At 40.6% G+C, this 23535-nt stretch overlaps 1 protein-coding gene across 1 annotated transcript in view; it reads right to left on the bottom strand.

Annotated features, from left to right (window-relative positions):
- Positions 1-21390, bottom strand: part of HSPA12A (heat shock protein family A (Hsp70) member 12A) — a 98292-nt gene extending 76902 nt beyond the window's left edge. Inside the window, exon 1 of the mRNA XM_020988165.1 lies at positions 21212-21390. Coding sequence (XP_020843824.1) covers positions 21212-21251 — 40 coding nt within the window. The 5' untranslated portion in view covers positions 21252-21390. The remainder of the gene's footprint in view (positions 1-21211) is intronic.
- Positions 21391-23535: the final 2145 nt, after the last annotated feature.

Below are 23535 nucleotides of genomic sequence, written 5' to 3'. Positions count from 1 at the left end.
ATAATTTTTTTCTAATGCACAAATCTGTCCACGTCAAACTAGTTAGTGCTTCCTACCTCTAGGGAAAAAAAGGTAAACTCTTTATTATGGCATTTTAAAGTCCTCCATGATCTAGTTTTAGCTGTGTGCCCCCGGCTAAGTCACTTAACCATGTTTGCCTCAGTTTCCTCATCTGTAAAATGAGTTAGAGAAGGAAATGGCAAACCACTCCAGTATCTCTGCCAACAATACCCCAAATGGGGTCATGAAGAGTCAGACATGACTAAAAATGACTGAACAACAACATGATATAGTTCTAGACTACCTTTCCAGATGTATTTCCTAGTCTATATTCCATCCAAACTTGATTACTACATTGTTTTAAATCTCATTCCATCCTCTCCTATCTTGGTGCCTCCATGCATAACATCCCCCTTCTGTGAAATGCACTCCCTTCCTGAAATTCTTCCATTCTTTTAAGGTCGAGCCTTAAGCTGTCCATCAGAGCAGCTCTGGTAAAGACGAGATCCTTCCCCTTCTAATCTCTCATTATGTGACTATGGGAAAGCTCCTTAGTATCTCTGAGTCTCAGTTTCCTTGTTTGCAAAATGGAACTCATAACACTCCTTAATCTATTCCAAGGGGTTGTTGGGAAACTCAGATAAGATGATGTAAGTAAAATGCGTTGTAGACCTTATATAGCTATATAACACTAGTTAATATTAACTGTATAACCTTGAAGAAATCTCCTTTCCTCCCTGGATCTCATCTTCCTTATGCTTAAAATGAGTAGTTTGGACTACTTGACCACTAAAAAGTCACTTCGGGCTCTAATTCCTCTAATTGCATAAAAAGTTTTCAGATTTACACATTTTCAAAATGTGGAGTAAATTTGAAATAACATTAGCACCCTTTATTTTAGACATATTAGCAATTGTAGCCATATCTGCCAATGCTTACTGAAAATGTCCCAGTTGTGAACATAAATAGTTTTCCCAAAAAGCTAATGCTGTGAATAGTTGCTAGAGGGAACTCTCCAGGGAAAAGAGGAAGTACAAAGTGGCTGCTATTTGGGGATGCCTGTTTGAAAAATCCAGGGTGTTCTTCACAGGATGAGGTAGGTGGTCTCTCTTGCTACAGGAATTTGTATTGGGTGTTTTCATCTTTAGAATTTTCATTTTTAAATTGTGTCACTCAAGTTATTTTATTTGAAGAGAGGTTTAATTTTGCTTTAAAAATTTTTGAGGTTTTGCTGCATTCACAAACATCTTGCAATCAGTGTCTCTTATGGGAACACATCCCTATTTTCACAGTGTAAGACAATGGAAAAGTGGCACCTGATATGTAAATTTTACCTAATACAATTTTTCCAGGAATGTATCTAATAAGTAAGACTAAGGCTATCTGTTCCCTTATATTCTCAAGTATACCTGACTTCTGAGAAAGAGATTCTCTACTCACTGTCTCCTCTTGAGTTCTTGTTTTCAGGGCGGGTACCCCAAACTTTGTCCCTGAGCTTAAAATTGTGAAATTGTATTCCCTAATAAATGTAAGCATCTTGAGGATAGGTATTTTTTTTCATATTTATCTTTGTATCCCCAATTGCCAAGTATAATTTCTGGCATCATCATCATCATCGTCATTGTCATTGGGTCATTGTTGTTGCTACCACTTATTTTTACCATTACTTTAAGTTACTGATTTCACTGGGGTAAGGAATTCCTAGTTAAGAATTCTATAATGCACATTAGCAACTATTCTGCAACGTAGAGTCTCAGAGAGTCACCTAAGGGATTTAGAAGCAAACTCGACTTGAAGTTGGATCCAGGTATTTCTGAGTGAGTGGTTGTCTTTCTATCCACTAAGTCACCTGCCCCTTTTCTGATCAACTGCCTAACATACAGTAAGTGCTTAATAAATGCTAAATGAAATACTTATGGAACAACCATATCCATGGAACTAGACGGCATGACTAAGAAATGGGGTGACTACCTACCTTCATGGATTTTACATTTAAATGAACAACAGAAAAGGACTTGATAAAGGCCTGGTGACGCAGTAGTTTCCAAACTCTATATACCAATATTCTTTTTGCCACCCCCCAAAAAAAGTCACACATTCTCATTTATCATAAAACAATCTACAAAAATACTTTTCTTAATTTGAATTTTATTCAAATAAATTTTTTTAAATGTTTACACAGTCACAAAAACAAACAAGTATTAAGCAACAAAATGATGCATAAAATAATAATTGCTGTGCTGCATTCACTGTCACAAAATCATGGTGTGATAGATTTAAAGATGGAAGAAACCTTCAAGGTCATCTAGTTACAGATCATAAATTTGAACTGGAAGAGACTTCAGAGGGTCATCTCCCTCCTCCATTTTATAGACGAGAAAATTGGAGTTCCAAGTCCAGCATTTTTCCCATTACACCAAAGTGCCCCAGCCTCTTAATTTTACGTTTTAGGAAACTAAATGTCCTAGAGATTAAGTGGCTTGTCCAATGTCACACATTGACAGTAAATGGCAGAATCAGGATGTGAATGTTGGTCCTCTGATTCCAAATTTAACATTTTCCATTATATCACAATGCCTCCCAAAGTTCAGTGAAGGGGGAAAAGATAGTGGCCGGTAGGCCCTCCTAAGCCACCTCACCAGGATACCCTGGGTACTTAGTAGCAGGGTTGAAGTGAAGTGTTGCCCTGGGGCCAAAAGCCCTGCAGAAAACAACAGGAGGAGACAAATAGTGTGTGTGTGTGTGTGTGTGTGTGTGTGTGTGTGTGTGTGTGTGTGTGTGTTGGGGAGAAGATGGAGGAGGAGTGGAGAGGGATCAATCTTTCCTTGGCTGCCTGCTCAGGATCCCCTGTTCCCTTTCTCCTATCCCCCTCTTGTCAGAGCAAATTCCCTGTGTTAGTTTTGCTTTTGTTGCCTTTGATCTACACTTTGTTTCTACTTAAAAAAAAAGTCTACATATTTATGTTGGAACTGTATTTGGAAAACCTCCAATAATTTTGGCCACTGCTTCATGCCCTCCCTGAAAGGGCCTCTCGTAACTGGAGGGAAAGAGGCTACATTTTGGAAAGCTCTTACCAAATTGGGGGGGGAGGGGAGAGGTTATTTCCAATGATCAAAATATTATAATAGTAATATTTTTTTCTGGGGTGGGGATGGGGGTGGGCACAGCATGTAGCACAGCACGAACTATATTGTTCACTAGCTGTGGGATTTTAGATATCACAAACTCTCTGAAGCCTCAGATTCTGCATCTATAAAATGAGGAAGTTGGGGGTGATCATTTCCAACGCCCCTTCCAATTTGACAAACATTGTCATTTAGAAAAATGACAAACATAACTGCTAGCTTAAACCCATACTCTTGCTTAACGCTGAACATGGCATACCACCCTTCCTCTTTCTAAGACATGCCAAGTGTTCATTGCTGTCCAGTCATTTTATTCCTGTCTGACTCTTCATGACCCCATTTGGGGTTTTCTTGGCAAAGACAGTGGAGTGGTTTGCCATATCTTTCTCCAGCTTATTTTACAGATGAAGAAACTGAGGCAAGCAGGGTTAAGTGACTTGCCCAGGGTCGTACAGCTAGTGTCTGAGGCCAGATTTGTGCTCAGGGAGATGAGTCTTCCTGGCTCCATGCCCTGCACTCTATCCACTGGACCACCTAATGGTCTAATATGCTAAGTACCTAAGCCCATAATTAAGGAGTTTTGTGCCCAGAAAGAGTTGCAGAAAATGGGGGGCGGAGTGGGTTTCAATGCCTTCTTTCTATTTTAACTAATTATTCTGGATAATTATTTGCAAAGATGTGGTGAGGCAGTGGGGCCCACCCCAGGTAAAAATGTGAGAGACTGCACAGTGCTTGGCACACAGTAGGCATTTAGTAGAGCTAGTTAGTAACTGATGCCCTCTCATCTATCCTATTGTAACAAATCTTCCTAACCTGGCAGCTCAGGCTGCCCAGAGCACCCCCACCTCTTTGGTCCCTTATTTATGTTTACTGTTCCCAGGTAATGTCTAGTCACTGCCTCCCAAACTCCCACCCCAATACCCATCCTCACCTTCCCCTCTTCCCAGTAAAATTATTCTATTCCCTTAGTGCCAAGACGATCTCAGCTAGGAGAGTAGTCTGATAAAACATGCACTGCAATGGGTGAAAGGAAGTCTGACTGTCTCAGTTTCTAATCCTGCCCCTCTGGGTAAACACTTCAGCTTTTTGTTTCTAGGTTTTCTCCTCTGAAATGAGAAGAGTAGATCTCCAGGGCCCTTTTCCACCTTTGTTTCCTCTAGGATTCCATTTCACATTAAGACTGTTTCACACCAATGTTTCCCCCTCTCATTGTATTTTCACTTTTAAAGAGCACACCAATGGTATAGGGCATTTCTTTTTCCTGGTATGGACTCCTTAGCAATCTGGTTAAACCTGGTATGGACCCCTTCTTAGAAAAACGTTTTTCAATGTATAAAATAAATTACATGGGATTACAAAGGAAAGCAATTATATTGAAACAACATGTATTTTTCCCCCCTCTGAAGTTAACAGACCCCAGGTAAAGAGCTCATGATGATGGAAAGAACACTGAATCTAAAGTCAAAGGAACCAGATTCAAGTATGGCTCTACTACTTGGTAATCTGGACCTTTCTGCTACTTGCTACTCTGAACCTTTTGGGGTCGTTATCTCTTAAACGAGGGGGTTAGAATAGATGCATGATTCTCAGACTTCTTGGTCTCAGGATCCTTTTATACTCTTAAAAATTATTCAGGCTCCCAAAGAACTTTTATAAGGGATATAGAATATGTATAACATAATAATATATGTGTGTTGTATATGTAATATACATAAATATGTTTTGCCATATTAGAAACTAAAACATTTAAAATAATTATTAATTTATTTTAAAATAACAATAATAAACCCAAAACATGTTAAAATTTATGAAAAATAACTATTTTCTGAAACAAAAAAAATTTGGTAAGAAAAGTGAGATTCTTACACATTTTTACAAATGTCTTTAATGCCTGGCTTAATTGAAGACAGCTGGATTCTCATATCTACTTCTGCATTCACTCTGTTGTGGTATGTTGTTTTGGCTGAAATATACAAAGGAAATCCGGCTTCACACAGACATGTGTTTGGGAAATTGAGGAGCATTTTAATAGACAAATAATATTAAAGTGCTATAATGAAATAGTTTTGACCTCCCAGATCTCTTGAATGGGTCTTGGGGACTCCTGGGGGTGGGCAGACTACACTTTGAGAACCACGGGACTGAAGTCTAAAGTCTTTTCTAGCTTTAAACACTAGGAAGACGCAACATTTCACCCAAAGGGATGTAAAATCTTAAATGAATGACTATCCTCTAAGTTCATGTGGGCAAGGGAGAAATTTCTGAATGGTATGATTTCCCCCTCCTACATCCCTACTCTCTCAATTATCCACTCATCAAATTACATCATGATGGCAATCACCTACCCTGTTAAATCATAAGACTAGCTCTTCTGCTTGATAACTTGTACAAAAGAGCATAGCTCATCTACCAAAAAAGAAGACTTATTTAAACCAAGACCATGATCTAGTGAGTCAGGGGCAAAATAGTCCTTTGCCCCAACTTTTTATTCCTTCCTTCATTTATTCATTCAACAAACACATACCAAATCTTAGAATGTACATTGTTCCAGATACTAAGTTTAGATAAGATATGATTCCCGCCTTTACGTAGCTTCGGATCTAGTAGGGTTTGAGATACAAAGACAGATAACTATGACAAATGAGAAGTGGTTGAGGAAGGGGCCAAATAAAATGCTGTCAGATCTAAGGAGAAAAGTGGGTAAGAGAAGGCTTTGCTGTTGTTCAGTTGTGTCTTACTCTTTGTGACCCCATTTGGGGTTTTCTTGGCAGAGATACTAGAGTGGTTTGCCATTTCCTTCTCCAGTTCATTTTACAGATGAGGAAACTGAGGCAAAGAGGGTTTAGTGACTTGCCAAGCTAGTCAGTGTCTAAGGCTGGATCTGAACTCAAGTCTTCCTGACTCCAGGCCCAGGGCTCTATTCACTGAACCACCTAGCTGCCTAAGAGAAGGCTTACTAGAGGCTTTAAAGGATAAGAAGGAATTCAAGAGTGAAAGAGGGTGAAGAAAGAGGAAAAATCAGAGAAAAATGTGTTGGCATTTCCCCCCCTCAGTCCCCCACTTCATGTTTGTATAGATACAGCCGTAATCCAAAGTGAATACAAGCCGCTCTCATTTTCAAAGAGCACTGATGCAATCTCCAGTTTGGAAGAACAGGGTTTATTTCCTGTCCTGCCTAACAAAAACAAGTTACCAAAGAGCTACACAGGCCAGACAACTTCACACTGACTTCCTGTCAGCCCTTGTACAAGATAATGTCTTCACTGACTATCAGTTCTGCTAGAATGTCAACTCCTTGAGAGCAGCGTTTCTTATTCATCACTGCATTCCCCACCCCCCTGCCCAACCCCTGGGTTCTGCACATAGCTGGCACTTAATAAAGGCTTAACTGAATTGAATTTGGAATTTATTACTAGCAGACTGAGAAAGCAATGGAAAATATTTCCTGTTGGAGGACTGGAGGGAACTTACCTATGGAAAGGGTGTGTACATGGTGGGTTGGGGGTTGGAGGGAGAGGTTATGTCCAACGATCAAAATATTATAATAGCAAAATTTTTTTTGCTCTGGGGAAGGCATGAAAACAGCATTTAACCCATGGCATCCACTGAGTGCATGCACATTCACATACACACACACTTACACAATCACACCAGCTGACCATGCTCTAATTAGTCACCTACTAAAAAAGTCTTCAGTTATTTAGTTGTAGACATAATTTATCTTGAAGCTTTATTTTTCATTATTTTGTTAGTAAAATGCACATCTTGCTATACTCTGAGACTGATGGAAATGTGACATATTGGATAAACAGGGCTATAACCACTCTGGAGCATCCACAGATATTGGTAACTCAGAAAGTTGAAAGGGACCTAGGAACTGAAAGGTCAGCTTATCTAACACTCTGCCTAATGCATGAATACTTTTTATAGCATTTCTAACAAGTGGTGATCCACCCTCTGCTTGAACACATCCAAGGATGGAGAACTCACTACTTAATGAAGCAGCCTATTTATTCCATTTTGGATCACCCGTATTTGAGGGTATTTTAAAAATTATTAAATTACACATACTCTTTAACCCAGCAATACTATTACTAGGCTTAAAGCCCAAACACAGAGGGAAAAGATCCATACATACAGAAATAGTTATAGCAGTTCTTTTTTGCAGTGGCAAAGAGGGGAGACTAAGGAGGTAAGGGAGGCAGCCCTCAATTAGGAAATGGTGAACAAATTATAGCATATGACTGTAATGGAATACCAGTGTGCAAGTTGAAACAATGAAAGGGACTGCTTCACAAAAACCTGCAAAGACTTGAATGAATTGATTCAGAGTGAAGTAAGCAAAACAAGGAGAATAATTTCCAGGGGTGGAGAACCTATGTCCTTGAGGCCATATGTAGACTTCTAGATCCTTAAGTGTGGCCTTTTGACTGAGTAGCACTTAAGGATCTAGAAGGTCATATGTGGTCTCAAGGACACAAGTTCCCCACCCCTGATTTATACAATAACAACACCATAAAGACAAATTTGAGGGTATCATCCTATTTGGGGATGATCTGGTTCTGGCTAAATATATTTTTCTTAAGTTACTTATATTTATATTTGCTCCATAACTACTTCTAAAACCCCAGATAAAATTTGTAAAGAGTCTGGCCCATAGTAGGTGTTTAAAAAATTCTTGTTTCCTTTCCCCCTACCCAATTAGTGCAAATTTTCCCAAGCATGATTGTGTATGTAGATGACCTAACAATAATAACATTCATTTCAAATTAATAAATTGGTAACTGTCTGGACACACCAGAGCATAAGTTATGGGAAAACTCCACAATGAAGCTACTTCATTCACACTGGAAGGCTCTGCATATGGCTGTGATCTCAGTGGAAGATTAAAAGATACCCTGAGATACCATGAAGTTTGGGTGCAAGAGGAACATTTTCTTTCATTATGAATGACAGAAAAAGAACATGCATGTGATTTTATACTTACCATAAAAAACATAAAAATTACTCTGATACTATTATTGTCATTTTAAAAATAGACATTTTACCATGTACCAGGATACAGGAAATAAGAACCACTGTGGCAACCAATTCAAAGGAAAGGAAAGGAAACACAAATCCAGCTTCATGAATGATAAAGAAGAGACAGTCTCGGGCGGTGGGAAGAACAATGCCCTGGGAATCAGGAGAGCTGGGTTCTGATCCTAGTTATACAACCTCTAAGTAGCAGCTCGTGCAGTGGATAGAGTGTTATACTTAGAGTCAGGGGAGGCTGTGTACAAACACTGCCTCAGACCCTTATGACCTGTGTGACCCTGGGTAAGTCACTTAACCTCTCTCAGCCTCACTTACCTCTTCTGTAAATGGGGATAATAGTATATACCTCATAGGGTTGTTGTGAGGATTAAATAAAATGATATTTGTAAAGTTCTAAGCACAGTGCCTAGCACATAATGAATATAACATAAGAGATCCTTTCCTCTTACTTTCCTTCCCTCCGTTTCCCCTCTCTCCCTCCTCTCTATACTCTTTCCTCCCCATTCCTCACCTTTTTTCTTCACTTCTATTCTCCCTTCCTTTATTCTTCATTCCCTCCTCCCTCCCTATCCTTTCCTTCTCTCCTCTCTCCTTCCTCCTTTCTTTCCCTCCTTCTTCTTTTCCTTCCTTCCTTCATTTCTTCTTTCTTTCCTATGTACAGCACTCTGCAAACCTTAAAAATGCTATATAAATACTAGCGTTAAAAAAAAAGTTTAAAAAATTAGCAAATCACATCTTTCTGGGCCTCGGTTTCTTGATTTTTAAATTGAGAGGTTAGACTAGCACTATGGCCTCTGTGGTGCCTTACATGTGCCGTGACTCTATTACAAGCTGCATTTTCAAACAGTAACTTTCAAACCAATTTGGAGAATATGAATCAGCATGTCGATAAAGTGTTAACTATCTTAGGCAGGGCAAGCCTGTGAAAGAGGAGGAGGAGGAGGAAGAGAAAGAGAGGGAAGAAGAGAAAGAGGAAGAAGAGATGGAGAAGCAGAGAAAGAAGAAGAAGGAGAAGAAGGAGGAGGAGGAGAAAAAGGAGGAGACTATAAGGAGGCCACAGAATATGAATCACAGTCAATCAGTCCACAAGAATTTAATTAAGTGCTTACTACGTTCCATAAACTGTGCTAAGTGAACAAAAAAGGTAAAAAGAGACCCCACCATCAAAGAGCTCATATTACATCAGGGAAGACAACACATGAATATGTACATATGTATGTATACGCATATGCATATTTGTATATATTAATAAAATCACGTAAGTACCTTCTGAGGGGTAGATTTTCATTAGTATTAGGAAATCCTAGTAAAGGATAATAAAGTAATCACCTCTCTTAAGTTCCTAATAAGATTGAAACGAGACTAAATCCTTATGGGTGAGAGATAGTTAAAGAAAATTTTGTAACTCTTGAAGAAACTGAACTTAGGGTAACTGGATAAACTACAGCAAATATGAAGAAATTTTTTCCAAGCCTGAAATGGGGTAAGGCGAACTAAAGAGTCTCTTTAAATGAAGATGTCTTGAAGATGGGCTTGATACTTATCTTTCTGGGCAGAGAATGCCCAACATGATCTCTGCAGTTATCATCCCACTTGAGGATTTTATGACTATGAGAAAAGGACAAGAAGGAGATGTAGGATGAAGGTTCAAGCTTCAGCTGGATTTAGAGGTTCCCTGATGAGAAATACACAATAAATGTCTGGCAAACATTCAATGTTCTACAGCTGCACCAAGACCTCATTTCACTTTAAAGGCAGGAAGTATGAGCAGATGTGGCAGAGCTGGAAATGATATCTTACACGGAAGAAATTCAGAGAACACTGTTCTGAAAGATAAAAATCACACTGTAAGCAATGTCTGAAGAAACTGGAGATGATTGGCTTGGAAAAGAAGAAACTGAGGCAGGGCCATGATCATTGTGTTCAGCTAGTTAAGGGCTGCCCAAGTGAGGAAGAGGAATGAGACATACTCTTTATAGCTACAGATGGAAGACACAAGAGAAATTAATCAAAGTTACAGGGAGGCAGAATTCAGCTCAATATAAGACTCAATATAATTTCTAGCAATTAGAGCTGTCCAAAGAAATAAATGACTGGTCCATTTCACTATTGAGACAGACCCTGAACAACCAGGAGGGAAGCCCTTCCTGTGATATGATGCTGCTTCTATATGACTTCTAACTTATCTATTTAGTTTATGATTCTATGGGATTTATATTGGGGGATAAATGCCCTGGGCTGGGGAGGAAGGGGAGAGAGACATCTAGAGCATTCCTAATCTTGGATAGTAGAGGCTTAGACTTGGAATTTGTGGCACCCTAAGTTTAGTTATCAGCTCACCTATGACACTTAATTAGTGTGTAACCATGGACAAGTAATATAATCTTTCTGAGCCTCAATTTTCTCATCTGTAAAATGGGGATACTTAAACCTGTATACAGTGCTTACTTCACAAGGTTGTTGTAATGCTCAGAGAAGATGATGAATGCATTTGCTGTTGTTGTTCAGTCATGTCTGAATCTTCATGACCCTATTTGAGGTTTTCTTGGCAAACATACTGGAGTGATCTGCCATTTCCTTCTTCAGTTCATTTTACATATGAGGAAACTGAGGCAAACAGGGTGAATTGACTTGCCCAGGGTCATACTCTAATAAGTATATGAGGCCAAATTTGAACTCAGTTCTTCCTGACTCCAGTCCCAGGGCTTCTACCTACTGTGCCACCTAGCTACCCACTGATGAATGCCTAGTACCTCGCACACAGGTAAGTGATCTATCAATGTATATTATCATTAAGCTGTCTCAATAAAACTTTGAAAACTCTGTGATTAACCCAGGAAGCATGGTTTGGTGGATAAAGAGCTAGATTTGGGATGAGTAATACCTTCGTTTAAATCCTCTGAAACTAGGTGTATGAATTTAGACTAGTTACAGAGAAGCTTCCACTTTAGTGGAAGGGAATTCCCACAATGGGAGTTCATCCAAAGAAATGACAGATTATTGACATATTGATTTATAGTGGACAGAGCGCTAGCTAGCCTCAAAGCCAGAAGGACATGATTCAAGTACTACCTCTGACACCTACTGACTATATGACTCTAGGGATGTCCCTTAAACCCTCTGGGTTCTAGGCAACTTCCTAATACCAGAAAGTACCAACCTGTACTGGTAGAGATCCAGTTCCCCCCAAGGCTACTGTCAAAAAACAAACAAGTCTTTGAAAACCCTATGACTATTTGCTGATTGAAACACATAAACATATAATTTATATGTGTATATACTGTATATATGTATATGTCATCTGTATGTATATATGATTTTATGTTTGTATTATATAAAAGTTATATATACACACACATATATATTTAAAAACTTATGATTGACCAAGTTACAAAATCCAGCTCAGAGCCTTGACAAAGTACAAAGAAGTGCCCAAATAAACCCAAATAGTAAAATAAAGCCATCCTTCAATCAAGTTTTTAGGATGCTAAGCGATCATGTTGCCATCTCTAATTCCCTTCATCTCTCTCCCCAAGTTAGATACATTTATTAGCATAATAAACAAAAACCTCACCTTTTTAAAAAATTTGCAAAAGCATCCACATACAACCTCTCCCAAACCCCAATTATCCACAATCCCACAAACCCAACAGGCAGATTCCGATTCAATCTATTGACATATGGTGATTCCCACTTCTCAGTATTACTTAATGGTGTATTTTTTTCAAGTCTTTCTCACAAAAGATCTAGGCCTGAGATCCTAGAAGATTCATTCTTATTTGGGTGCAAACAAGTATATTAGATATGATCCTTGCCTTCTCGGCATGTACAAAAGAATATTAGCACGCATAGATCTGTCTCTCCTACTCACAAAGTACCAGTGGTTCTATATTACCTTTAATACAAACCATGCTTAGCATTTTAAGAACCCTTCACACTCCGGCTCCAGACAATCTGTCTAGGCCTTTTATACACTACTAGCCTTCACATGCTCTGTTATAGCTGAAGTATCAATTTGGTGATCAGTCTCCTGCCTGGGCGTCTTTGCACGTGCCTGAAATGTGCACCCTCATTTCCACTTCTTAGAATCCCTAGCTCAATGCAAAGCTCAACCCAAGCACCACTTCCTACATGAGGCCTTTCTGATTCTCTGGGTGCTCAAGCTTTGACTCACCCCCAAATTATCTTTTACTTGCTTTTGTATAAAGGGTTCCCAAAAAGTTCCCCCCCAAAAAAAGTCTTTAGCAACTTAAAATTGCACTAAGACTTTTGAGACATAACTGTTTTTTTGTATTTATTTATTTATATGCATGTTGAGCCCCTTGAGGCCAGGCACTGTTTTGTACTTTGTCTTTTTATCCCCAGAACTTACTAATTAAGCATTTATTGAGTGTCTATTTAACGACTGATTTGAACCAGCATCATGAATGTAGTCAACTAATAATTGCTCAGCACTTCAATGTTTTTCAAGTGTTTTATGTACATTATTTGATTTGATCATCATAACTCTATGTCTGTTATTATGGGAGACAGAAATAGCAGGGACAATTGAAATCCGCAAAGAATTTTTTTAAATGCACTTTAGATTCTACTTCCAAATTCCTTTGCCACCAACCATAGTTTAACCAAAAATGAAAAACTAATTAGTTTGCATTTCATCTCCTCATTATCTGGAAGTAGAATCAATAGACAATGAAATGGCCAGGGGCAGACAGGCTTAAAGAGAGAAGGAAGAGCCTAAATCACTTAGGAGGAGCCCTGGGCCTGGAGGCAGGAAATTTAGGTTCAAATCATCTGTGGCACTATAAATAAATGACTTCTCTTTCCCTACTCAGGGTTTCAGTTTGCTCCTCTGTAAAGTAAGGGTGATAGAATAGATGACCTGTAAGGTCCCTTCCAGCCTATGAACCGATCAGATGTTTACCTAAGGCAAAGAAGACTATCTTAACAATGGAAACAGTCTTCTCCAATTCAGTAACCCAAAGTTGATGGTTTTTAAGGCCAACTTGACAACTAACAATTGTCTACTTAAAAACCAAGGAATGGCAAGTGTTTTGTGTTTTTGGTGGTGCGGAATCTTTAACTGTCAGCACTCCTCTCCTTTATTCTAGGCTATTAGACAGATCCTACTAATGGTCAAACCTTTCTTAGGATGGCAAAGGTCAAGAGATTCTTTTCATTTTTTTTGCAGGGGGCAGACCTTGGTTCAGCTGGGTGAACAAAATCTCCACATCCTAACTCTTTGCAGTTAGCACTGCAAAAGCAAACAATAAAAACAAAAAACCCAACAGAACTTATGAAAAGCCTGGAAGTACTTCTAGTTAGCCTCTAATGAGGTGACACCTGCACTGTATTAAATGTCAAATTTAATTTAATTTAAGTGTAAATTGTTGATATCAGAAAAAGCATGACTGCATTATATAAAAACCATCAATACTGTACCACATCAACCTGAGGGCCATTGTGAAACCACTGGTGATCAGAGGCCACTCTTGCATGTGTCTTTTGATAGGCCCTAAGCTGAATTCTTCTGCAGTATGCCTCCTGCCAACCTTTCTATATTTATTTCTTACTACAATGTCTTCCACTCCTGTTCCACACGCTGTTCCTTGAATTCACCTTCTTTTTCTAACTTCACAATGCTAATCATTCAGTTGCCTTTGGCTGAAATACTGTCCTCTTCCATCTCTGCTCACTTCTGCCCTCAACAGGGGTAGCAGAGATTCTATGATATTCATTTGAAAATGACAGAGTGAGTCTTTAGCTATCACGTCCTCTTTTTTAGGAGTACTAATCCAAGTAAATTATCCATACTATCTTCTGGGATCCTATAATTAAGCAGACTCCAGACAAGGACATGAGAGAAGAAAGAGAAGAAACTGTCCAATACCCGCACTGTCTCAAAGAAACAAAACCAAAGCCATATATGAATGTGGACTGGTACAAATTCAACAGAATTGGGAATTACCCTAGTGAATCTGAGTGGCAATGCAAATTAATCCAGATGATAAAAGTTATCTGGATAATTCATACAAATGTAGGATTTCCAATTATCTGAATAATTATATTTTTGGGTAATTAATTTAAATGCATCTAAATATTTCTTTATTGAGTTCATATATCTTTGAACCTGTGCTGTGTTGTTCAACATTTTTATCCATGACTTCAATGAAGTCATAGATGGTGTGCTTATCAAATTTGCATATGATGTATAGTTGGGAGGGGCAATCAATACTGGATGACAGTCAGAATCCAGAAATAAGACAACAGGCTAGAGCTTTGGGTTAAACCTTATAACATGAAAAAATAGAAGAAACAAATAGAAAGTCCTATACTCTAGGTTCAAAAAAATCAACTTCACAAATATGAGGGAGGCATGATTAGGCAGCAATTCACATGAAAAAGACCTGGGAGTTTGGGGGAATAGTAAGCTCAATTTAAGTCAGTAATTCTACATGGCAGCCAAAATGGCTAAAGGGATCTTAGGCTACACTGAAGGTCAAAGTGTCCATAACACAATAGATGATCATAAATCTGGGTCAGACTGAATCTGGAGTGCTGTGTTTTGGTCTGGGCACCTCATTTTAGGAGGAATAAAGACAAAGTGGAGTGCACCTAGAGAAAGGTAAATAGAATGGTGAAGGACCTCAAGATTATGTTAAATAAATAACAGTTAGAGGAACTGAGGATTATTTAACCTAAAGAAGGAAAACTTAGGTGGGGTGAGGAAAATATCTTCAAGTATTTAAAGGGCTGTCACAGAGAAGAGGGATTAGGCTTGTTCTGCAAGGGACAGAAATTGAAGAAAAACAGATTTCAGCTAGATATAATGAAATAAATGCTAATAATTATGATCTTTTCAAAAGTGGCATAGCTACCTCAGGAAGTGATGGGTCGCTTCTCACTAGAAGTCTTCAAAGGAAGGAGATAACTACTTGAGGATAGTACAGAGGGTATTCAAACAAGAAGGTATGAGTTGAACTGGATAGCCTCTGAGATCCCTTCCGAATTTGAAATTCTATGATTTTCTAAATCAAGGAATTGAAGGAGTTTGTAGAAACAATATGAAAGAGCCATACACATCTCAATATGATCAGTTTTATTTCTAAACCTTGTTCTCAACTGCCTTTTTTCATCCTCCACCCTCCAACCTGTAAACTGAACTACTAGCATAATCACTAGCATATTAAGATCACACTTGGAATGAACACTCAGCTATGACATTAATTCATTAAGACCTACTTACTCAACCCTGTGATCTTAATTATTTGCAGCTTTAATAAATGAAGGGTACATTTTGCTTTACTAGATTTGAAGTTTTCACTCAAGTACGTTTTGAATCAAAGTAGCATCTCCTAAAGGATTACTGGAACACATTTCCTTTTTTTTTTCTTCTTAGCACCACAGCTATTCTTTGCTTTAAATAATATCAATTCCTGAGTGCCTGCATTCACAGAAATTACAGGCTGTGTTGGCCATAGTCTAGAGTCTGTCATTTCTCCCTGACACAAGTGGTGATGTAGCTTCAGAACATTTGAGTGGCCAGGAGTTAGGCTTCAGGTCACTAATGGATGAATGAAGAATCCTAATGGGCTGAAACATGGCCCCAGATGAATGCAAGTTCTGAAAATGTCCCAGTGGTTCCTTTCATCCCCTTCATTGTGGGTTCATTCTTCTCTCCTCTGCTGTTCTCGTGATACACTCTCACGAAGAGCCCTTATCATGACTTTTTTCTATCCTACTTACATTAATGACGATCCAATCTTGAGTCCAGACCTTGCTCCAGTTCTGCATCTCTGACTGCTTGCAGGACCTTTCTAGCTGGGTATCCAGGAGTCAATTCAAATTTAACATGTCTGACATGGAACACATTATCTTTCTCCATAACTGGCTTTCCTTCCTACCACCCATATTTCACTCAATGGCACCACCACTTTCTCAGTCAGTCAGGCTCACAATCTTATTTAATCTTCTTTTTATTCCTTTCACATAGACAATATATACAAATTTTGTCTACTCCTTCTTAATGTCCACTATGTTCATCTTTTTCTTTTCATTCTCACTTCATCTTCATCTAAGCTCTTAATCTTACACCCAGAGAAGACTCCTAACTAGATGCTCTGACTCCTTCCCCTACACACCATCACTAAATAAGCTTCCTAAAATATTGCTTACATCATGTCACTTCTTTGCATAGCAACCTTCAATGGCTGCCCAATGACTGCAGGATATAGTCTAGACTCCTATTTCTGATTTTCAAGAGCACCATCATCTATTTTTCTAACCTTATCTTCAACTACCATCCTGCATGGACCCTTTACTCCAGTAAGGCAGTTGAATCCACTTTCCCTAGACTGTGTTTTGCTCATCCTCAACTCCAATGATCATGTTGTTTCCACTATCTAAAATGTCCATCTTCCCTCACTATTCCCAATTCAAACCTTCTCATGTCTTTAAATCTCAGTTCAAATTACACCTTCTCTGTGAATTAGAAAGAACACTGGAACTGAATTCAGGGAACCTAAATTTGTATCCTAATTCTGCAACTTCCTGCCTATGTGACCTTGGGACAAGTCCCAAGGCTTAGTTTATTCATCTGTTAAATAGTGGGTTATTCTGGGTGATCCCTAAAGTCTCTTCTTGTTCTAAATCAATGATTCTAAATATACCCAACCTGGCCAGAACAATACTTTCCTTCTCTAAAAACTATTCACTGCGTACATCTCAGATATTTCCTTGAATTATTGCTCAACTTTTCAAAGTAGGGTGTATGGTCCTCCCCAACTATTCTGTAGATTCCTTGATGACAAGGACTCCTAATTTAGCATTGTATCCCTCAAAGTGCATAAGAGTGTTCTGTAGCAGTAGTACTCAATAAAATTTGTTGACTAATTGAACATAGACTGTGGGAACAGAAGATACAAGGGAAACTGGATTTCTCAGTTCTAAAACCAGTTTCCTTGGATATTTCTAAGTCTAAATGACATAACTAAGCTACAGGTTGGCAGGGAGTAGACAGACACCTACAACCAGAGGCATAATTAGCAATATTTGGGTAGTTTTAGTAACCCTTCTGCTTCCATTGTTGACTTGAATTGACATGAAGAAGAGGTGTGATCCCTCATCCAATATTTAGTTGGCTTACATTCTCTTCACAACACTTAGCACAACCCTTTCCTAGGCAAACTCAGTTTGTTCCCTCATTGTCCTGGTTTTTCCCATCTCCCTTCCTTTCCCTCCCAACTTCAACCTACCATTGAAGAACCAACCCCTTGCCTAGAAAACTCACCCTTCTGTTGCCCTCAAAATTTATAGTTATCTTTCCGCCCCTTCCATTTAACCCCCTCAACCCTAGCCCTAGTTACATAACAGCCTCTAATCTAAAAGTCATTATTACTAATACCAGCTTGATGCCAGGTTTGTAAGAGCCATCTTATAAGCCATTTTCTCTGTTCATGGCCAGCTCCTTTCTCTAGCACCCAGTGTTTCATCCAAACATTCATCTATTCATTCAATAAGCATTTAAGTATTTACTATGAACTCACTGAGCTATGTACTGAGGGGGAATACAAAAATACATGAGGCTGTCCTTAAGGCACTTACAATCTAGTAGAAAAGAAATCATAGACATAAATAACTTCAACAAACTGAAATAGGATGAAGTTCATACAAGGAGCACAGAGTGCTAGGAAATCAGATTAGCCAATAAATGATACTTTTGGGAAGGAGTTTCCTTGAATACCACTGGATATTAAACAATATGAAAAAATGCTTAGGGGGGTATTATGTTTATTCTGACATATACGTCTCCTGACTCTAGTCCAGCAGAAAGAATACTGGCTTTGGAGTCAAGAAGATCTGGATTCAAATTCCACCACTGATGCTTGCCACCTGTATGATGTTGGACAAGTCACCATTCCTGGGCCTCAGTTTCCTAATCTTTAAAATAAGGGGGTTTAACTAAATAGCCTCAGAGATCCTTTCTTGATCTATGAGCCTAAGATTTATGATTTGAAGACCTTAAAGGCAGTCAGATAAGATAACATGAGTTCTAAAATGGATGAAATTTGTGTTGCTCATTACAAAATTATAAGCAAGGGGAAATAATGGCTATATATCATTATGTGCATATCTTAACTTTTATATTTTTCAGTGTCTTTATAATATTCATCTTTTGTAAAGGAAGCCTATAGACAAGGCAGAAAACTTTTTAGTTAAAATTCAGGTTGTATGTATGCAACCTCCTAAAAAACAGTTCATTTGGTCAAAAGGAAGTCGAGGGAGAATTTGCCAAACTAATTCTTTAGTGGTGTTCAGACAAGCACAACTTGGTAGATTGACTCAACTATCTTACTTTCTAGTTGAACCTGGGGTTGAAGAATAAATAGAGTAATAAGACTCCCTGGGGAACTCACTTTGGGTTGCCTAAATTCAATGCAACAAGCACTCAGTCTGTGCAAAGAAATGTTTTCCTGGGCTGTTTCTTCTTCAGACCAAATCCCAGTCTGCTCTATGCAAACCATTTCTCATCAGAGTTGGTGTTGGGATCCTCCCATTCCTACCATGTCAGCTACTGCAATGCTGTGCTGCCTCTTCCATCTGCAGGAACAATGGGCTGGGGGTGGCAGGTGTGAGCTAGCTTGTGCCTGCCATGAGGTTTTATTTATAGATTGAAGGTGTTCTCTGCTGTTAACCAATCATTAAGCCAGGATATTAATCTATTTCCTTCAGCCTCCTATTTCTCTGACAGATTGAGTGCTCTTGAGAGAATAGGAAAGATGACAGCATTTGAGAGTTTGAGAGATTTGTCATTTCACTGGTATCATTCGTCCTTTTAAAGTAAAACCACTTCCTAGTTGGATTTTCTTTAAATCATAGTCATTTAATTTCATCATTACAAAGTAATACATTTGTAATTAACTGCATAAAAATACACACTATCCCATCCATGAGGCGTCTGGATAGTTTTGCTTTTTTTTCCTCCCCTTTAAAAAAAAGAAAACTGTCGGTCACTTTGCATTTTGGTAGCTCTGTCAAGTCAGAAGAGACAAGCATGCAATGAAGTTTCTTCATTTGAAAACTGTTTAAAAAATACATTCACATACATTTGCATCCAATCCTAGTCCCTGCCCAACTCTTTCCAAAAAGTAAGACTTTTCACTTTGAATACAGTAAGTTTTAAAAAAAAAGATGCTTCTATATTCCACCAAACCCCCAATTTTGATCACTCTCCCCAATAAGATGTGCTCTTCATTAAGGGACAGGGACTTGTGAAATCTTATTGTTACAGAGAACTCCTGGGTAAGGGAACTCCCTTTACCAATGCAAGTGAGCACCTTCAGTGCAATTTTTAATCTTGAGCGAGCTCTGAGAGGCTAAGTAACATGTCCAATGTAACACAGCCAGTATGTGTCAGACAGGAGCCTTGAATCCAGCTCTTTCTGGCTTTAAGGCTAGCTCTCTATCTACTATTTGAAGAGATCTCTGCCACTGTATATCATCATTTTAAAATGGAAGCCATCTGCCTCTTTTGCTGAATGAGCACTGCAGTCCAGCAACCACTTTGTTCCCTCCAGCATCCAGCTACATACAAGTGACAGCCCCACCCCCACCCCAAGGACTCCTCTCCCCCACCACACACACCTAGAGCACTATTTAGGAAAGGGTCTTCATTGCAACAATCTCTGAACCATCCAGAATAGATCAGACCTATCTGGAGACAGACCTCTGGTACACTCAAAGTGTACAGGTACGGGGGAGGATGGAGGGAGGAGGGAAGATAGAGTGAGGCAAAGAGAAAGGAAAGGAAGGAAAGTGTTAGAAATGAAAAGGGATGTAGGGTAATCACTTTTTCTTTCACTATTCAGACCTCTAACGTTTCTTGACCCTGTCCTCTTTCTGCACTACCTTCTCTCCTCCTTTTTTAATCTTCTGAAAGATGAGTCTGGAGAAAAATGTGTGGCTGAGGGTAACTAGACTTTGCTACAATCTGCTTTTTATGCCTGGGAGAGACTATAAGTTTTTTTTTTCTCCAGCAAATTCCTTAGACACTTCCCATGGCTTCAGGGAGGCTAATGAGTCCAGAGGTGCGGGTGGGTGGGGGTGAAGGTGGGTGAAGGGTGCATAAGAAACCTGCCTTGGACCACTGAAATCACCTAGTAGGGGAAAGGTTGGTTATTCGAGCCAGTGTACAGAGAGGTATCGAGCCCCCACCCAGGGAGGACTCGTGGGAACAAAATGGACTTAGGGGTGAGGGACTGTGCGAGGGATCTTCCTAATTTTTTTTCCCCAACCTGGATCACTTCGCATCTGCTGCATTGCCTCCCTTTGGGAGTCGCATGTGCTGTGTGCAATCCGGTGGCGTCAGGAAAAGCAGAGTGGAGCAGCCAGGGGCAGGGAGGAGAAGCGCATGGCGAGGAAGCCCCTGGGCTCTCGCGTGGGAGGAGGGGGGCGGGGTGGGGGACTGCGGTCCCTGCTGCAGAGTCTCCTCCGAAGGGAAGGGAGCACGTGACAAGCCGGGACTCCTGACAGATCTAGCTTCTGCTTCCCAGCTCCGGGCTCCCCCGTCCCAGCCCCAAAGCTTGGAGAACCCAAAGACTGGCCCGAGCGTCTCCCTTCCCTGCGCCTCCCACCTCAAGGGTCCAGGAAGAGCCCAGGGGAACTGGCAGGACAGAGAGGGAGGATAACGGGGGATGTTCCATTTTCCCACGCTAGCAGGGACCCCAGCCTGAATTAGAGCTAGGCTGCTCCCCCCATCCCCATCCACCCTATCTCCAAGCCTTCAACCTGGATAGAAGGATGGAGACCAGGAGGACGGGGGAGAGGGGGTACATCCTGGAGGGCGGACGCTGGGGGCCTCCAGCCCAAAGGGGATGCTGACAATTCTCCAGCTCCACCCACTACGCCCCTAAGGGCTGGCCGGCCGCTGGCTGCTCCCCTCCGTTCCTCCCTCCCACCCACCCGTGCCCTTGCGGCAGCGCTAGCCTAGGTGAGATTACCCGTCCCCGTTCCCTGCCTGGCCAAGTAAGCGAGCGAACGAGCGAGCTCACCTCTGGACGCCGCATCGCTCCCGGCTTCCTTCTCCGACATGGTTGCGTCTGGCCTGCACAGCCCAGAATGAAAAGCTTCCAAATCAGCCCCGGCGTTTGTCCGCGGCTTCGCTCTTCTGTTCGCAGCTCACTCCGGAGTCTGAGCCATTGGGTAGCGCGAGGCTCCTCTGACGCGGAGGCGGCGGCTCCTCCTCCACGCCTCCTTCCTCCTCCTCCTTCTTCCTCCCCCTCCCCCTTCCCCCGCCTCCTCCCGCTCTTGATACTGAAGCCTCTGCGTCGGTCCAGAGGAGCACCCCCAGAAAGTCTTCGCTCTTTCTCGTCCCACCTCCACTGCAACGCCTCGCTCCCTGCTTCCCTCCTCCCCGTGCGCCGAGCCAGAGGGAAGTTTCAGTGTCTGACCCTTGAGCTTTAAATCCTCCTCTCCCTCCTCTCCTCCTCCCTTCTCCCCCTTGCTCTCCTCTTCTCTGCAGGGTCCCTCCCTTTCAAGATTTTTTTTCTCTACTCACCCCTACCTTCCCACCCCGCGCTCGGTCCTTGACCAGGAGAACGTCTGGGATCTGTCTCTGACTCAGGATCCCACCCAAGGCATAGAGTTCATAACTGGGTGGAAAACAACCTGGATTTTATAATTACTGTAGCTTTCTGTTGTCAGAACCTGAAACTCTCAAAGATAGCTACGCGCTCCACATTCTGGTTCTGGTTAGGAAACCCTGACACTTGCTGTATTTAACCCCAGCTGTCGTCTCAAGTTCACTTTCCTCTCAAGCAGTCCCAATTACGTTTTTCCCTCACTTTGGGAACCACAGCATTGTCAAATGCCAGAAGGCCTTGGCGTTTTAAACTAAACGACACCCAAAGAGTAGATGTCAAATGCAAACCTATGACTTTTGTCTCCGAAGCTTCATAGACGTTTCGGGGAAAGAGAAACATTATATAAAGAGAAGACAGACGTGTAGGAGATAAAAATGCAAAGAAGAAATGAACATTTAGGCTGCAGGTCAAGGGTGGGAGAGATTTCTAAGGAGCCTTCTGACTCTAGATTCTAGAATTCTGTAGAATGAAAACGTCCTTTTCTGAGACCATGGGATTATGCAGCTACCTAGAGCCATCCACTAGTCGTCCAGAAATAGAAGCTCTTCCCTGAATGTCAAGGCAGTGTCTGCAGTACTCAATCTGGTGCTAAACTCCCTGAATATAGCTTCGACTGTAGGTGTTGTGAATAATCCAGAATAAAAAAACTCCATAGCAACTGTTTGCCCCAGTGTTCTTGGATGCCGCATGCTACTTTCCATATGTGGGTTCAGATTCGGTCCCTCTTAAAGCTCCAAGAATAATGATGATAATATTAGTATTGCTAGGCCTCCAAAATGAATTCATTAATCTACATGAACCACTCCCTCCATCCAGCTTCTTTACAAACAGAGCTGTTGCCCCTGTTCTGTACAGATGGACCAGTAACTTTATTAGTTCCTGACTTTTTCCTGTAACCATCAACCTCCCCGAGGTATGGTCAAAACAGGTGTTTTCTCAGGGTCCTGTTATTCAATTTTGAACTTGCGGGATCCTAGGAATACTCCCTGGGCAAGTAAGGCCACCTGAGAGAAGTGAGAGAGATCTTTAGCAAGAACCCAGTTTTTTCTCTTTGAATTAATGTCTGAAGGTGACTAGAAGGAATGATTTCCCTGGGATATATATTCCCCAGGCTGGAGAGATAAAGATTGAATTGCATAGGTCTTTATGCAGCTTTAATATGGAAAGAGTAGGTGGATAGCTTTCCTGACTTTCTCTTTCTAACTATGAATCTACTTCATGTGATCAAGTATTCCTGGATTTGATCTCAGAAGAACTGCATTCAAATCTTGCATCTCAGTTAGTTGCAGGGCTTCAGACAAATTGTTTTACTTCTCTGGGCCTTGGTTCCTCCTGTTAAAAGAGAAAAATGAATTTCACCATGTAGGACTCAAAATCTCTGATCCATGTTTTGTGGGCAAGTCAATGTCCTCCTTTACATGTAAAATGGGACCCGTTGCACCTGATAGCTTTCAGCATCTCTCACAGGAGAAAGTCAGTGACATCTATTGATCACTGCTACCTACAGAGCAATGTTAACAAAAATCATTCACTATTGCTGGAACACCCAGGGTCCTCAGGGTCAAGAACTAGAGAAGTGTTGGACCAGAAAGGAACACAGTTGTGAGAATATTATTGAATATTTGAATGTGATTTGAGGATGAGAAAAGGTACAGCAAATGCTGGAGACAGAGCCCTAAAGGGGGAGGGAGATTGGAGTAGAGGAAAAAGAAAGAAACCACTTCACTAATACT

This window comes from Phascolarctos cinereus, unplaced genomic scaffold (assembly GCF_003287225.1).
Source record: "Phascolarctos cinereus isolate Bilbo 61053 unplaced genomic scaffold, phaCin_HiC Scaffold_3;HRSCAF=262, whole genome shotgun sequence".
In the NCBI taxonomy this organism is placed as follows: domain Eukaryota; kingdom Metazoa; phylum Chordata; class Mammalia; order Diprotodontia; family Phascolarctidae; genus Phascolarctos; species Phascolarctos cinereus.
The sequence above is the reverse complement of the archived record's forward strand: the minus strand, read 5'-3'. Positions and strand labels throughout refer to the sequence as shown.